An 18,659-nucleotide genomic window follows, 5' to 3' on the forward strand; every position below is an offset into this window, starting at 1 on the left:
TATAAAACATGAAGTAATGCAGTAGAACGGTCTGGAAGGACAAACAGTGTCTCACTGTCTCTTTCTCTCTTTGCATTTTCAGGGTCAAATTTATGAAGTGTTTCTTTTATTTATTTTTATTTTTTTTGTAACTTCTTACTCTCTTTTTCCTCTCCCAGTTTTCAGCCAGGACACGAACTCTTTAGCTGCCTGGTCCTGAAGGTAGGAGCTCACATCGCTGGTGTAGGTGCCGTCTGCGTGTCGTCTTGTTTGGGCACTAATACAAGCAAGATATTAATACATTTATAGCATGAAGATTCAAAAAGATTACTTTTTAAGTTCAAATACACAAAATAAAAACATATTAGAATAAAATAAAGCTGAAGCTCAGAATATTCATCAAGTGTTGTTCATTCATTCATTCATTCATTCAATCATTATCTGTAACCGTTTAGTGTTGCTACTATTATTATATAAATATTCTCAAGGATTTATAATCATAATCAAAAGACACAATCTTGAAACCTCATCCTGCAGTGTTTCCCCACTCATAAATGTAGAAATGGTAATAGTATAAAAGTAATATTTTCTTTAAAAGCCCTGTAAATATCCATACCGTCATTTTAAAATGAAAACACTGGTCATATACACAAACAGAATAAAATAAACAGATCTTGGGTTGCTCTGAACAGTTTGTATTTCCTCAGAAATATTAATAGGTAAAGATTAATTAACTATTGTACTTTTCCTTCGGAAGCATGAAAGGCTGTAGTAGACATACCCACTCCTCTTCGAGTTCATCAGCCACTGTACAAAGTCCTGGGCTCGTCTTGTTTCCAGGTATTTGCTGTAATCATTTGAGAATGTTCCTTCTGAGTGCCTCTTCATATTTACTGGATCATTGAATAGTGAGTCCTCTAAGATCACACTGAAAGGATGAACATTAATTAATAGATTTTAAATTAAATTTTAAAATAAATTTTAAAGCCCAGTGCAATTAAAAGTGCAATTAAAAAGTAAATATCTGTTAAAAGTAAATAACGTGCACATTAGAGAGACATAGAGAGACAACAGATAATAACATAGATTTCATTTGAGTGATAAAAAATATCCAAAAATAAAATCCTCATTCAAAGTCCTCAGCTTCTTCAAAGATAATTAAATTTTTTAAAGATAAGGAACATGATAAAATTGCTCTTCTATCTATCCATGATGAACAAACCTGTAGAAATGGTCTAAAATCACATGAAAAGATAAATCTTACTCCATTAATACAGTCAGTTCGTGCCATTAACACAAAGCCATGAAGGGTTCTGTAAAGTTCCCAGTTTTGTAGAGATTTTGTCCCAGTGCAGGCAAGAAGCAGCATTGTAAAGAATAAGAAACTAGTCAGTGTTTTACCTGGAGTTCTCCTCTGTGTCTTGAGTGGGAATCTGCCAGCTGCTCTGCACAACGATGAGGAGGAGGAGTCCAGTCAAACTGTAAATGCCCTTCATTCTGAGATCGGAAAAATATACATAAATGTACCCAATAGAGGTTGTAATGTCAATACCTCAATAAATGCCCTAAAACAGAATGATGCAAATCTGTTTGATGAATATTGAAGCTGTTCTCACCTGTAGATGGACTGGAGACTGATCTTTCTGAAAAGAGGAACGCAGAGGAAATGTGAGAGTGTGCTGGCGTCAACTGGTTTGTGATCAGACTCCCAGTTGTGTGATTTTTGGTCCGTGGCTGCTACGGGCTACAGGCAGCCTTATATACAGGCACTCAGTCAAACAGAAGGAACAGGTGACACACACACACACACACACACTTGTTACTCTCAATCCATTAGTCAAGACTATGTTTCATTGCACTGGACATATTTGCAGTGTGACTTTGTTTAAAAAAGGGGAGATGTTGCAACGTCCTGACGAGTTAAAACACTCACTAGAGAGAGGAGCCCAAACATGTTGCCATCCTGTCAAATACAGTGATTCATTTCAGTTTCCATCTAAATGACATCCACTGATGTCACTGATGCTAAAAGACTGGAAGAATTAAATATCTATTTAAGATTTTACTAGATTTTAGCTCAGTATTAAAGAGCATTTGATTGTTACTGAATTGGGTTGACTGCGACCCTGAACTGGATAAGCGGTTACAGACAATGAATGGATGGATGAATGAATGAATGAATGAACAAATTGGGATGAATAAGAAATACTTATCCTGAGTTTAGAACTAAATTAGGCCCAAATATAATTTCTTTAGAGTGTCTCATTATACTGGCAGTCCTATGCTTACACTGGATGCATTTTGAGAAAAACGTGTGTGTGTGTATGTATATATATATAAATAAATAATACATATGTGGATGGAGCTGGGCGGCACGGTGGCGCAGCAGGTAGTGTCGCAGTCACACAGCTCCAGGGGCCTGGAGGTTGTGGGTTCGATTCCAGCTCCGGGTGACTGTCTGTGAGGAGTTGGTGTGTTCTCCCCATGTCCGCGTGGGTTTCCTCCGGGTGCTCCGGTTTCCTCCCACAGTCCAAAAACACACGTTGCAGGTGGATTGGCGACTCGAAAGTTTCCGTAGGTGTGAATGTGTGTGTGTCTGTGTTGCCCTGTGAAGGACTGGCGTCCCCTCCAGGGTGTATTCCCGCCTTGCGCCCGATGATTCCAGGTAGGCTCTGGACCCCCCGCGACCCTAAATTGGATAAGCGGTTACAGATAATGGATGGATGGATGGATGGAGCTGTTTAAAAAAAAAATAAATAAATAAAAAAGGGGGGGCTAAAATCAGGATCCTTCATTGAGGATACATCTTTTTATTCATTCAGGTTCACCATGTCCGGTGCCAACCATCCACTTGAGCAGGGGTAATTATTTAAAATCTATTAAGGTGCAGTTAGAGAAAATTTTCTCAAACAAAGGTCCACATAATGTATAACTTGCTTTATGATCAGTGCCATATCCTGCATACTGAAGTAGCCTTGCTGTTATTGCAACATTTTATGTAGTTAACAACTTAATTTCAAATCAAACTACACTTTCAATTGCATTTCTATTTCAGCAATATTTATAAATAATTGTAAGCAACTAATAATCTAAATAAATGTTCATTTTCTCATTTCAAATAAGATTTACAAATAAAACAACGATTTTGAAAGTAAAAATGCATATGTAAATAAAGTGCCTAATAACTTGTGTTGTTGCAGTTGACTTTACTGCTTTTCCATAACCAGCAATCTGATTGGCTCATATTGTTGGAGGGCAGGATTTTATCCTTTAACAGCAAGCTGATTGGCTCTTTATGGAACTTTATCCGAAAATAGAATCCATGTTCAGCGTTATGAGAATCTTTCTACTGCTCCCTTATTTTTTAAAGTTTCTGGTTTTACGTCACACAACTTTCTTCCCGAAAGTGTCCCAAAAAGAGTTTTATCCTATCCCTTGGGCTATTTTTATTGGCCTCAGGAGAGTGGTGTCTGGTATGGGGGACCAAACCTGCCAATATCCATCCATCCATTATCTGTAACCGCTTATCCAATTTTAGGGTTGCGGGGGGTCCAGAGCCTACCTGGAATCATCGGGCGCAAGGCGGGAATACACCCTGGAGGGGACGCCAGTCCTTCACAGGGCAACACAGCCACACACACATTCACTCACACCTACGGACACTTTCAAGTCGCCAATCCACCTGCAACGTGTGTTTTTGGACTGTGGGAGGAAACCGGAGCACCCGGAGGAAACCCACGCGGACACGGGGAGAACACACCAACACCCGGAGCGGGAATCGAACCCACAACCTCCAGGCCCCTGGAGCTGTGTGACTGCGACACTACCTGCTGCGCCACCGTGCCACCCCAAACCTGCCAATATTACAAATAAATTAATTAATGCATAAAATACTGTATAAAATAAAATTTCTCAATAATAATGATTAATTCATTCATTATTCCAGTTCGCTAATCCAGTTCAGGGGCACGGTAATAATAATGATAATAAATATAAAAATACAATTTTTACAATGTTTACATGAAGAAACCAATAAATAAAACCTTATGTAAATTAAAATGTGTTTTTACCTGCATGTTTATTTGGTTTACTAACTCTCCTGAATAATTTATGTTTTTTATATATTTTTGTCATTTATTTTGATTCTTTTTTCATTTTTATGTATTAATATTTTTTATTTCTATAACTTTTCAGACAGTCACCCGGAGCGGGACAGGTCCCTGGAGCCGTGTGACTGCGACACTACCTGCTGCACCACTGTGCCGCCCCATCAATGATGTGACAGAGTTTAAACATTCTTACTGGTTAATCGATGCCCGATGCCATAGTAGTTGTACTGCTGCATCAGTAGTCTTTGGTGGTCAGTAATGGAGGCCTTTATATACCCATTGCACAACTCGATGGAACACAGGGACTGACCCTGTGCTGGAGAGACAGCTATCTCCCTGTGGTTGCTCTGCTCCCAGAAATGGAGCTGTAGGAAACACTGCTCTCCCACAGCACGGACCCTCTGCTCCCAGAGACGGAGCAGCACAGTAAGTCCGCACAGCAGCTCACACACAAGTGCTGCCAAAGACACGTGTGCTTCCTTTTACATTTAATTTATTCCTTTTTTTCTGAACTCATGAACTGAGATCACATAACTGATTAAAGCATTCAGCTTTATTCACACAGTAAACACGTCTATGAATGTATGACACGGGATGAAGTTGAGATTGGACCTATGAAATGGCTTGGCATCACACTTAAGAAGTGAATACATACATTGCTTCATTTCACTGAGGCGGACATTCCTTTGTTCTAGAATTGATAGCTAAGTCTGAACGTGAAAAACATGCCCCCTTCATTACTATATATTGAGGATGAAGTACAAAAATAAATTATATATATATATAGTATAAATATTAATTAATAAATAAATGCACAAAATAAAAAATATGCGTAAGTATACAAATTTTAAATCATAGTATACCCCCACCCCGGATTTATTTATTTGTTTTTGCTTATATTGACTTATTTATATTTAATTTTGGCAGGTTTGGTCCTCCATATTCTGGAGCTCTGTCCTGTTTGTGTCATTAATGAGTCCTAGCACTCATCATAATGCACAGATCTGATTGGTTGAGTAGCCTCATGTGTGATATACAAAATGCATGCGATAAGTCTGTGTGTTTCCTGGACCGCTAAACCTGAACCATAATGACTAGAAAAGTCACACCCCTTAAAAAACACTGTTCAAAATTAAACAGCTCTTAATATTGTATTAGTTACAGATCCAGGTCCTGATAGCACAGCTTCTGGGTCCAGACCCGGACCGTGGTCCACCTATTTGTGACCCCTGTACTAGAGGATTATACCCCCAAAGCTTTAAGGAGTGGAAATGTGTTCATTGAAGTGATGCATCACCATCTGTAATTTACAGTGAAATTTATTTTCCTGAATTAATCATCCAACATCAGAATGTGGCCACACTAAGGTCAATCAAATTATGACAATATTAGTTTAAGTTTAAACAGAAGTAACACTTTATAGTACAGCCTGTGTTTTAGAGTATACTTCCCCAAACGTACAATATATTTTCCCTGTACGTATAGTGTAACATGCCATGTTTTATAATTTATTTTCACAGTACTTACAGTGTAACTTTTCCATAAGTATCAGTATGTATTTTTAAGTGGGTCCTACTTGTATTTATGTACAGTGGGCAAAAAAGAGAGTAACAATCGGAGACTTGGAGTGTATCATTTGATCTATCTATCTTTCTGTCATAGACACACACACACATACATATGGATACTGAAGTTACAACTTAATTTGAACTTTTGGGAGATCAAATTTAATCTTGTTGCTCACTATATGTCAATTATAGTATTAGGAACCACACAGTAATATGCACTGATATTTTTGGAGAAGTTACACTGAAAGAACCAGGAAATACACATTAAAACATGTATTTTACGAAGAAAATACACTGTAAATATGGGGAAAGTGCACTAAAACACAGGCTGTATTATAAAGTGTTACTTTTGTAACTATTTTACATTAAAATGAATAAGATAAGAAGATTTAATAGCTACTGAGTGGTTCAGTTTTGGCCAAAGTAAATATTAAATAGAGACTCAATCATTCACAATGACTGAGTCAACCAATCAAATCAATCAAACAATCAATCAAAACACAATATATTCGGACAGGTTTGTGGAGCCAGGATATTGATAATCTAGCTTTGCTGTATAATTCAGATTCTACTTTGCTAGGAATATCTGGTATTTCAGAAAGTGGGATTTCCCTAAGTTGTTTGCAGTTCATGAGCTGTGGGATGCATCTCTGCCTTCAAGTAACAGTCTTTTACAGTTTCTCATAAAATCTCAAAAACAAACTGCAATGTTCTGGCTCATTATTTATTTTGATAATTAGCATAAAACACAATTTGAAGTTACATTTTGCATTCTAATACCACAAATGTATCAGAAGCATTTCCTAAAAAGTAGCTCAATCATCAAAACACATACGCTGATCATACTGGAGTTTAAACACTGAATTCAGTATTTAAAATAAAAAACATCCTGAAAGAACCAGACATCACAGATAATGTTACATCTAATGAATAGTGATAACATTTAAAATATTAAAAACAAACATACAATGGTGAACATTTTGTTTCATCAACTCATAGCAATAGGAGAAAAAGAATGGTCAGCAAGAAAAAATAAAAATAATCTGCCTGGCACATCTCCAATTGTACATTTTTAACATTTTCACAGATGGTATATACATTGTTTGTTTACTACAATCTATTTCTTTTCAGAAAAGCACTTCTGAAGAAAGTGATTCAGGTGTGCGTAGAGGTGGTAGCGGGCCTTGCCGGACAGACTGTGGTCTTTGTCTGTGTACCACTGACAAGACACAAAACAAAAACAGGTTTAAGTGTACATAGAAAACCAATTTAAATTTAATTACAGCTCTAGCTTTTCACCATTATTTCTTCTGTTACCTATACACACACCCTGCTAAAACTCACCATTGCCTCAAAGTCCACCTGCTGCTCCACCAGCGCTTTAGAGATCTGTGCAGCTTGCTGGAAATGGACATTATCTAAAAGCCAGAAAACAAAACTAATTATAAACAAAATTAACAAAAATCCAACCAGGAGAATTGGATCAAAATTAATTTGCAAAATGAATGATTATTTCGTACAGCAATGATTTAAAAGATTCTACAGACCATGATGTTATTATGCCAGCTAATGAAATACTGAAATGTATTTTTATTCTGGGGAAAACAGAGTCATACCATCTGCAGTGCCATGCACCAGCAAGTACTGCACTGATTTAAAATTCTTGGCTCTGCCTGTTACAGTGGAATTCTGCAAGAAATTTAAAATAGAAAAAGAAGTATATTATTGTTACTGGTATGTCTCATTGATACAGGTATTTTTTTTTTCACTTTCACGACAGGTAGCACTTACATTGTAGCCGTCAGTATTCTCCTCTGGGCGGTGCATGTACCTCTCAGTGTACACAGCATCTGAAATGAAACATCTTTCAAGACTTTACCAAACTGTCCCTAACCTGTTCATTCATCTGATAAACAAATTTGTGCTAGCAACATTCATTCGAGTCAATGCTATTTTTAATGGCTATTGTGATAGATTCCTCCTTTCACTGTCGCTTATAGAAATTTTGTTGTCAGACAAAAACCTCCCATTTTTGTTGCTAATAAAATCTGTTTAAACATACCATAATATTCCCACTTGGAAACAGGAGCCACAGCAATACCACATTTAAGCAGTCCACTTCCTGATCCCAGAGCCATTGACGTCACGTAACCACCATATGACTGAGGTGAAACCAAAAACCAAGGTTAATTATAATGACATGTTTTTCAACATAAATTAAGAGAGAATGTATTGTTCTTTTTCACTGGACGACTTACCCATCCCCACATTCCAATTCTGTCTTTGTCTATGAAGCCCATTTCAATGAATTTTCTAAAGGAAAAAACACAAGAAGACATTTACTAAGCTGGACTACAAAAGTAAAAATAGAAAGTTGGAAAAGTAAAATGTGAAAAATAAATCACATACATCTCATTAGTACATTGACCCTGATACGAATGACGTGAAAAATTAATGCATGTACAACTCATTAATCTCTAGTGAAAAGAGCCCAAGATCCATTTCTGTGAAAATCTTTAATAAGAATCAACAAATAAGAATATGGCATATGGAGAAATTTACTCCATCTGTCCAAATGCATAGAGACACCTACTCATCCAGTGTTTTGTTCTTTTAATAACAATATTAACAGGTGTTGCATTACACTGAGTGTTAGAAAATAGTTGTGAGAATTTGATTGCATTCAGATACCAGAACATTACAGGTACTAATGTTGGATGATTAGTTCTGGATCACATGCACCACTCCAACTCATCCCAAAGGTACCGTATGAAGCTCATGTGCATTTGCTTCAGTAGCTGGGCTCAAATTAGCTGAATGCACTAATCAGAAAATAGTTAATGTAATTTCACCTTTCAAGTTTCACCTGTACTGACTTCAAGGGGGATGTCCAGTCAGGCACAATCTATTCTTAAAATCCCCATTACTGTATAATGCATCTGTCACATCAGAACTTTTCCGCAGTAACGACTCTTGTATACGTGTTATGGAAGGTGGACTCTCCTGCCTGAGCACCTGCTACAGTCAAACACACAGGTTTCAAGTTTAGCGCGTACACATCATTCTCTTCAGCTCACCTTACTGCTGAGAGCTGATCTTCCACCTCATATGTGCCTAGTCTCTCGTAGATGGCGTGCATTATTTTATCACCTTGGAAACCACTTCCCCTTCCATCGAAGCTAGCGATGACCACATTCTCTGTGCTGCAAAGGTAAGTGGCCCACTCCAGCTGGAACTTATAATCCACATACTGACTCGATGGACCTGCGTACCTTTAACACAATAACATTCATTTGACCCGTGTTCCAGAAGGCTTTGTGAAGATATTTTTAGAAACTGAGAGCATGTTTTAGATATAGAATCATACATAAAGCAATTATTTTCACATCACAAACTAGCTATTCATGCATTGAGGCTTTGGCTACATGTTCAATACAAATGTACTGAAAGCAGCAGGATTTTTTGTCACAATTTATTGTAAAAGTAAACAACTGCACATTGTTTATGTAAGTTCCAGAACAAATGGACATTAGTTATTAATTTTTAAATATTTTGACCCTATGCTTTATTAAAGATTTTATTCTTTTGAGGAGACTTGATTTTTACATTTCAAAGAAATACACACAGATATTTTGCCACACCTCTAGCAGTTTAGTTTTAGAAGTGGGTTGCACTTTTTGCATTTCATGATTAAAAATATCCCCAAAACAATCAGTTACGCTGAGGTCTGGGCTCTGGGGTGGTTACAAGAACACTAGCAAATTCTATTATATATTTTATGACAGTAATACTTTCTTGAAAGCTAGTTACACATCCTTTTGGCAGGGGGTGGCAAATCCAGGCCCATAATGTAAAAATGCTTCTCTGAGATTTGTTTCAACTGACCTTACACATCTAAGGCTGGTCTGAGAAGAAATGCTGGAGAGGATGTTTACTTTTAGGTTTTACTTATGCCACGTCTGCCTTTCTGACCCACAGTGTTGTAACAGTGGAAGGATGGACAAAAACACATTGATTTTTTTTTTCAGATCTTGCATTGGTATTATTCTTCAAAATATTCTTTGTTTTGCCTGCAATTAAATAAATAAATGGTTTATTCCTGAGGACTGAATATGAGTGAGTGCAGATTCTTCATTTAGCAGATGGAGGGGTGAGATGATGTTCCATGCTGCCTGACATCACAGCTGCAGCCTTTCAGTCAAACACTCATGTGACTAGTCCAGCCAGCTCTACCACACCTATGAACTTTTCTTTAGTAAAGACTTCTGATGAATCTTGGTTGGCTTTAAATGTTACGTTTGATGCTAACAACCTATGCCAAGTGATGACACGGCATGGCAATATGGCAAGAAAATGAAAAATGTGATGAAAGACCTTACACTTGGATCAGGAGAGGATATTTCTTGGATGCATCAAAATTGGGAGGAAACATCATCTGGTACCAGAAATCTGTTCAAAAATTTTAAATAATTAAAAATAAATAATTTTATTGTTGTAAATCAGTTGATACTTCTTAAAAGTTTTCTGTGAATCAAATGTGCTGCTCTTACCAAATCCTGCTATATTTAGTGTAGCACGCTTTATAGTTGGCATTAATAACTCTGTGGCTATAATTTCTTCCAGTTTCTTGTTGTCTTCAAGCACCTGAATTTCTAAAACAAATCAGATGTTTACAGAAAATTAATCATAATTTTGAAACTGTTAATTAACAGTGTCTAAGTCTTTCCCGAAACGTGAATTCAAATAATCAAACAAACAAACCTTTAGGAGTTCTCCGATTATCCATTAGCGTAAACAATGGTAATCCTGGTCCTACAGGTAAAATATGCATAAAGATATATAATCTGAGGGGCTGTGGTGGTTTAACTGAGTGATCAGTGTTCTGGCAAACATTCTCTTTTACCCAGGTTATTTTGATACAGTGGCAGGTGGAGAGCAGAAGGACGGGTTTACTCACCGTAGCAGTCCATGCGGAAGTAGGAAGCGTTTTGGCTGAGGTATGCTGAATTGAACTGACACCTGTCTTTGTAGAGTGAGCAAGTGAGGCATTCACGAGCAGAGTGACCAGTGCTGCTGAAGGGTATCCTAATATCACCCCAAAAAGAAATGCGTCAGTCTGTGCATATATCACATGGTGATGACAACAATATAACTGCCGAGTGATTAATTATTAGAAGTCACAGTTATTGCCCAGGATAACAAAGCATGTGTTTACACATCACTGATAAAAAAATAAGCACAGAGCTTGTTGAATGATGCAAATCTTTCCATCTGGAGAAAGAATATTTACTGTTGTGTCTATTGCCTTTTTTATAGAGGTAAAAAAGCATCTTAAAATATTGCCAAGTGCACGCCATAATACTCCAAACTGAAAACACATCAATGTAAAGTAAAAAGAACTGTAACTGTAGTTAATAGCAAGAAACAAATTTTATCAAAAATATTCAGAATTGGTGAACTCAATGTACTTTAAGATGCTAACCAGTACTGACACAGGTTAGCATGCATAACCAATATAAGAGGACGCTCAGAAACCAGGAGAGCATAAATTCACCATTCCCAATAACAAATGCCCTCTAACTAGCAGAAGGTAAACGTCCGAGCATTAGACTTCTCAGACAAGGTATGAGTGGCACTTGCGGCTGAAAACAATAAAATATTTACAGTAATGTATATATACACAATACATCTAATGTAAAGCTGGTAGATGCTACGTTCCACAAACTCCCAATTAATATCCTTTATTTCAGAAGATATATTGAACATATAATGTATATTCATAATGTTCAACAAACGCTTACTGCAAAATCAAGCAATTCAAAATACTGCATTTCTTTGGTTATTTTTGCTATGGAAAAAAGTGCACAAGGCTAGTGGACACTCACTTGTAAAGGTTTCTTTGGCCTGGTCTTCCCATATGCTCATTACTCACATAATATCTAGAGAAAGATTGATAAAAAAAAAATCAATCAGTGGAGGATGAGAATTAAACGACAATGAGATGGAAAGATGAGTCTGCTCTGATTGAATCAACTGAAAGGATTTTTGTGTAATTTAGTTTCACTTACATGGCATCTTGAGTTAATTTGGAAATGTAGATTACTTCCCATTTGCCTGAAGTTATTGGCACTGCTTTCCCCTGCAGAACATGGACACATACAAGCATTAGCACTTTGTTATCTAGAACTTTCTTCTGCCCCATGCTGTAGAATTTCATTCTGAGGTCTCAGAAAAAGGTACAGTCCCCGTTCTTAATTGGACACAGTGACCTCTGGCTTTGTGTGATGTAAAGTGTTACAGAATGCTCTGGGTGATAACATTCCTTAATGAGTATGTAGGTTTGCATTTTCAGTTCATACCATACTGTACGCTTCTTCTTATATTCCAAGAAAAGTTTGCTTATTTAAAAAATATATTCCCTTGTTCACAAAGTAACTTTTTAACAAGATTAGCCACTCTCTTGGGCACATATAATAGCTATATGCATCCCAATTAGAGACCTTCTGGGAACTGTGTCTGCTTGCAGTTTACAAATTGTGATTTTAATGTCTGAGAAAAAATTTGATTTTATCTATAAATAGACAGTCATTTGAAAAATAAATCTCTATATCCATGGGAATATTACACATCTTATTACAGGGAACAGACATAAATGTAAATCCTTTTTCTTTACTGAACAAATTTCATTTTTTCTGAGTTTAATAACGAAAAAACAAAGATGTTTAATTGAGCAAACCAACACTAATCGTTAAATGTGTAGAAGTGTGTTTTCTATAGACGATGTGGATTTATGCACATAACAAAACATTGATTCTAGACTTCTCTCATGACTCGTCAACAATAACATTAGCTACAGATCTAAACACATTTATTATGAAGACACTGGTATTATTAGTATATTTTACACATGTAATACTCTTCATAATAATAGCATCTCAGCTGTAGAGAGTAATAACCTGAACCTCACTACAAGCACTTCAACATCAGTGTCTTAGTCGTGTTACACATATGACAAATAAAATTTGACTTGGCCTGAAATATGTATGACTGAATAAAACATATGTGACAACTTACACCTTTCACAAAGTGGAGATGTTTGTAACCGTCAGCGTCACTCATCACTTTGTAGAAGCTACTCTTGTCTGAGGTGAAGTAAGGAGGCAATGGATTGTACTGACAAACAGGCAGAGAGATACAGGAGATGTTGAGTCCAGTGCCGTTACCACAGTTGCAAATTAGAGTTTCCTGTAGTGTTAAATGTAATTAATTTACCCGACCGATCCAGCCGGTTTTACTAATTTGTTCAAAATTCATGTTTTCCTTCCAGCTGTTGCCATCATAGTCATAAAGCTGCAGAAGAACCCGATCCTGTCTTCTTGTCAGCCACTGAACAGCGATGCGTTCATCAGTCACCCATGTTACAGAGCTCAGATAGTGATCACTGAGTAAAAACAAAAAAACTATTATATAATTTTCAAAGGAAACACATTTAATCGTGTGCTTTAAAAATATATATTTATTTAGTTTAGTTAGTCTATTACAATCAAATGTGCTCCAACTTTCGCACAAGTTTTTGTCCACTACAAATGGGTAGGAGTGCAGTACCTGTATTTATTTTGATTCATTTGTATTTATTTTTAATTAAAAAAATCAATGTAAAAACAATAACAACAGGTTACCAATGCTCTACATTTATTGACCATATTGGTCTAACAATAGTCATATTTGATTCACTGATTAAATACACTTATTGGTTGCATCATATTATCTGCAACATCTTTCTAATAAATAAAAGTGTGCCATACCTTGCTCCAACGCTTATTGGCACAACTACCTCCGAGCGAATGGATGGATTTGCAACATCAATAACAAACAGCCTTGCTTTTGGAATACTGGAGCCAGCCTTGTTTTATTAAAAAAAAAAAAGCATACCAAATTGTAATGTGTATGTAAGAGGCAATGTGTTTCACAGTGCAGAGGCAAACAGAAATTCCATACCTTGGGGTAAGGCACTGTCACAGTGCTGGGGTACTGTCCATTCCCATACATAGAGTACTCAATGGCATGCACATCTGTGTCATTAATCTGCACATAAGCCAGGCGCAGTGCAGTGGGAGACCACCACATCCCCTCATTTGACACAAACACCTCCTCTAGAGAATAAAAACAGTTGTTATTACATACAATAGAGCAAATACGATCTGAAAATAACAGAAAGAGCGTTATTTGAAACTTTGTACCCCCGTTTTCTCCGTAATTTATCCATGGGCAAATACATTATCACGTAGGATGTGGGTTGGGGGTAGAATGCCTAAACCTTGTATAGAGTGTAGATTTAATCCAAAAGAATATATTGGCCTTTACTGTAGGCTAAAAAAACATTTTGACAACTGCTATATTAAATAAATAAATGAATGCTTGAAAATGCTTGAACGAATGACCAAAGAAATGAATGAACATACTAAATCTGTCAGATATATTACCTTCATATGCCCAGTCTGGAACTCCATTGAGAATCTGGTTAGCCTTTCCATCCTGGGTGACTTGTATGGGCTCAGCAGTGACATTTAGTTTGAGGTAAATGTTATAATCCCACACAAAGGCCTGTAGAAAGAACAAGGATTAGCCACGGCACTGTTAACACTCAGTAAAAGGCTGGAGATATGGGCTATGATCACTGCAGACGAGATTCCTTCTCACCAGCATGTTTCCCACAGGTGCCAATATTAATAACTGGACAACTTGAGGGATGTGAAAAGGTTTGATGAAAGCCCTGAAAACCAGACACATAGAGCAACACAGAAGACAACACAGAAGACAACACAGATGGTTAGGAATTGGCTATTCACTGACATTTGGAAAAATACAAGTGTCAACATCTAGAAACATTAATCATTACATTCTGAGCTTCTCAAGAAAACATTATAAGATTATAGGTTTTATTTATTGTATACCTTCTTATTAACATGAGAAAGTAAGTGTTAATTATGAAAGGAACGGGGAATTAGTTTCATTATTGTTGCATACAAAATTTGTATATAATATATATTTTATTCCAAGTTGCAGAAACAGGCTTCTTTAGTTTTAAATTAGTATACAGCCTCTCAGAACAAAGAAAACCAATAAGTGGGGAAAACCCATCTATAATTTTGATGTTAATTGGCCAGGTTTTTTGGGACAAAACATATTAGACTATATTATGATGTATTCCAGCTATATACAACCATCTACACCTAAAAATCTTAAATAAATCATATTTTACAAGGATAAATCTGATTCCTGATTTACATAATTAGTGTTTTTTTAAGTATAAGTAATTGTATATACTAATATACCAACATACCTTTAATAAATATTGGATGACTGCTTCTACTTACTTAGTGTCCATGTTATAAAAGGAGTATGAAGCAGTGAAGGAGTGTCTCCATTGCTGCCAAGACAATAACATTTTGATATTAAAAGAGTAAATTAATTAATACCTTTTGATTACAACAGACATGCAAAATGTACATGTTTTTAAGACGTATGAAGTATTGATTATATTTTGTCTGTATCGACTACCTTTGTATAGTTGCTCACAAAACAGACGAATTTTCTATCTGCAGACACTATGTATTTTGTGGCATCCACTTCAGACTGTAGAAGTAAACACACTCTCCATTAAACAGTTTGATCAACACTTGTATATTATGATGTATATTAAGGTTAGGCGTCTTACAAATGTTGAGTTGCTCAGGTATAATGAGCTTGTCGCTGTCTCCACATTATGCAGATACACATTACCATCTCTGCTTTTATGAAGGTACTCTTTGTCTGTAACAAAATCACAAATATTGACATCAAAGTAAATGTTAATATTTTGCTGTTGGGCCCAATGTATAACACCGCAAAGTCGGTTTAAAATCTAGAACAAACCAAGCTAACTCTAAGGCCCAAAAGGAGACAGTATCTTTGTAGAATATATATATCCTGGAGTCCTAAAAGCAGTTATCGTAAATTAATTTATGTCATACTATATCACAATACACTGATCTGTCACGTGTTTTATCAAAAAGGGCATCACTAGCCCTGTTTAACAGATTTAGATTTTTGTAGCATGGGATTTTATTTTTAATATATGTATTAACCAGTCTTTTTTCTGCATTGTGTGAGTTTTTACAGTTAATTTGTTATTGGATACAATATAATGCACGTGTCCAGTTTGTCCAGTAATGCTGATATTCGTCTATAAATATAAATATAGGTTTCAGTATATTTTTGGGGATTGTCAGAGAAAATAAGGAAGGTATTTTCTTAAATGTATGACAGGTTAAACTTAAGCATCTCACCTGAAATCCACTGCAGTTTATACGTCTGATATCCAATAGTGTCATTGTAAAAGTCGTCAAATGTGTACGTTCTCTTAGAAGCAGAGCTTCCTGAAACACAGAATAAATCCCACAGTGAGGAGACAAATAGCACATCACCATCACATGGTGGCGCCACTTCAATCCATCAACACATGATATTCACTGGAAAGTTTGCTTTGCACAGTTCTTGCACAAAAGACACAATCAAACTCATTAGTTACCTACTCAGTTATTTATCTCCTCCACTGTACTTTCACTGTTTACAAATAAATAAGGTCAGTGTGAGGAAACAACAAAACATGGCTGCAAAACACAGAAATACAAAAATAAACAGTAGGTTTTGATAGAAATAACGGTAAATGATTGTAATATTACTTCACAATTAGAAACAGTACAGCAGTTAGAAACTTTAAAAATCTATTCTAATGTTTCAAGTGGTTTGCTACTTTTTTGTAAACAGCTAAATAAAATCAAACATAACACACAATATTTAAGACCGCTAAATTTTACGCAGGTATCGTGTGCACAATTTGGAATTTTGGTGAAATTATGTGTTTTGTTGATATTCTCAAAGAAAATATGTTGACATCCTTTTGACAATTAATATGACATTTAAATTTCTGCAAATGTTTACAGGTCACATTATATGTTCTATAGAGCACCTAAACCATACAACGTTCAGAAATGTGTATTCTGTGCATACTTAGTGTATTAAACCATATAGTAAAAATGTAATAGCTTTTCCAGAGAATGTGCTTTGAATTTATGATTTCAGTCTCTCAATTAGTTGAACATGCATACAATTAGCAACCTCAACAAAATGTTTGCCAAAGAAAGCACAATGAAAAACAGCACTTGTGTTAACATAATGTTTCATTGTTAGCTTTTATGCAACGGTTTCTGCACACTGGCCAAATGACATATTTTGCTGATTATTTAACTATTTCTTTTTTACGCTTCATGATATTCTTGGGCTGTTTTGCATGAACAGCATGTTTTCAGTGATGTGCCAGTCAGGGGAATGTGAGGGCCTTGTGTTTCTTGAAGTAGTTCAAGGTGGATTTTGAGGATTCATGGTGGATTCAAGGTGGATTTTGAGGCATGTTTATGTATTTTTGTCTAGTCTCATTTAAGCCCTTTTAAGGTTTCACCATTTGGTCTTATTTGCTTCTAGAATTTTACAGATGTCTAGAAAAATCCAAATCTTCAATCTACCATTAGAATTTTAACATTGGTGACTGAACATTGCTTCTCCTGCTTCTTTTTACTTCAAAACTCCAGATATGTATTTAGCCAGTGGTGGCTACACATTAGCTCTAAATGCTAATATCTACTGGGAAACCTGTTTTTCTTTTTGAATAAAAATGGCAATTTATTAAGCAATACAAATGATGTAAATCATAATAATTATAGCTTACTGTCTACTAGTATCTCATCATAATGTTTTACCCTCTCATAATAATGAGAAAGTATAGTACAACAGGATAAGTTGCCTTATCATAATTATAACATCAGGGCTTTATTATTTCAAGTTAGATAAAGTCCCCCCCACAAGTGAAAATCAAGCTTTTACCATTTTTAAAATGCTGATATCATGTTTTCTGTATGCTAGGACAATTATGCATCATATCGTCGCTGTCCAATTAAAAATACGTAGCTCCATTTTTGTTATTTATTAGTTTACTACGTCATTTGAACACAGCAGCTGTCCCTCTTTGTGTACAAGTTTCATGATGAACGGACCAATAGAAATGCTCCAAAATAGCTTGGGATTATATCGTTTTACCTTCACTTCCATTGAACGTTAAGAAGTTTAACTTTAAAGATGAACAGTAGGTAGATAAGTGCAGACAGAGGCAGGGACTAATTGAATATTCATAGACCTTCACATACTAAATGAAGGGGAAGGGTTATAAAACTAGTAGAAGGGATTTGGAATAATATTCTTAATGCGTAATTTTGAGAAACAAATCAATGAGCGGTGGAGAAATTTTAATTAAAATCACCACATCACTTCAGGTAATAACTCAGTAAGTGTTATTTAAGTGAAATAGTCTTGAGTGTGTGGAGCTCACAGCGAGGTCTTCGGTTAAACTGTACTCACTGTTAACGTAAATGGCAGTTGGAACCGCGATGAGCATGATGACGACTACAGCTCCCACAGCGGCTACACACACCTTACTGCAGCCCTGAAGGTATACAAACACACACACACACACACGGAGAGAGAGAGAGAGAGAGAGAGAGAGAGAGAGAGAGGCGGAAGTTCATGAGATGATTACAGAAATGTACAACCAGAAACAAAAGTGTATAAGTAATTGGAGTAAATCTAGTGTTAAAACTTGAACTCAAGGTAGAACTTCCAACCAAAGCAAGAGTGACTCGGAGAAGAAGAAGAAGAAGAAGAAGAAGGTATGTGAACTGACCATATCCTCGCCGGAGCGGTGTTAACGTCGTTTTAAAGTTCTGAGGAGCGGCTCTGGAGCTGCTGTTCAGGAGCTGGGAGCGGCTGCACGCGAAGAGCGGGAACATTGGAGCGCGAGGGGTGCTGAAGGTCCTCAGTCTCAGTCAGCATGTGACCGCGTGGCTAAGCAGCACGAGCCACACACACACACACACACACACACACACACACACACACAGAGCGACTAACC

General features: G+C 36.4%; 2 protein-coding genes across 2 annotated transcripts; both read right to left on the reverse strand.

The window, feature by feature from the left end:
- On the reverse strand, positions 1-1,696 carry gcgb (glucagon b). Its single transcript, XM_066641221.1, has 4 exons — positions 1,596-1,696; positions 1,381-1,476; positions 761-907; positions 1-256 (listed from the first exon to the last, which is right to left on the reverse strand). The coding sequence occupies exons 2-4, from the start codon at positions 1,473-1,475 to the stop codon at positions 136-138; spliced, it is 363 nt and encodes a 120-aa protein (XP_066497318.1). The 5' UTR covers position 1,476; positions 1,596-1,696; the 3' UTR covers positions 1-135.
- Positions 1,697-6,374: 4,678 nt separating this feature from the next.
- Positions 6,375-18,659, reverse strand: fap (fibroblast activation protein, alpha). Its single transcript, XM_066686641.1, has 25 exons — positions 18,432-18,659; positions 18,110-18,194; positions 15,985-16,074; positions 15,375-15,469; positions 15,218-15,292; positions 15,034-15,086; positions 14,357-14,429; positions 14,140-14,260; positions 13,655-13,809; positions 13,462-13,559; positions 12,929-13,097; positions 12,731-12,829; positions 11,725-11,795; positions 11,542-11,595; positions 10,614-10,741; positions 10,418-10,468; positions 10,207-10,308; positions 10,036-10,105; positions 8,734-8,928; positions 7,915-7,969; positions 7,719-7,818; positions 7,448-7,506; positions 7,273-7,345; positions 7,001-7,074; positions 6,375-6,875 (listed from the first exon to the last, which is right to left on the reverse strand). Exons 1-25 carry the CDS (start codon positions 18,432-18,434, stop codon positions 6,774-6,776), a joined length of 2,250 nt encoding a protein of 749 aa, XP_066542738.1. The 5' UTR covers positions 18,435-18,659; the 3' UTR covers positions 6,375-6,773.

Source organism: Hoplias malabaricus, chromosome 12 (genome assembly GCF_029633855.1).
Source record: "Hoplias malabaricus isolate fHopMal1 chromosome 12, fHopMal1.hap1, whole genome shotgun sequence".
Classification (NCBI taxonomy): Eukaryota; Metazoa; Chordata; class Actinopteri; order Characiformes; family Erythrinidae; genus Hoplias; species Hoplias malabaricus.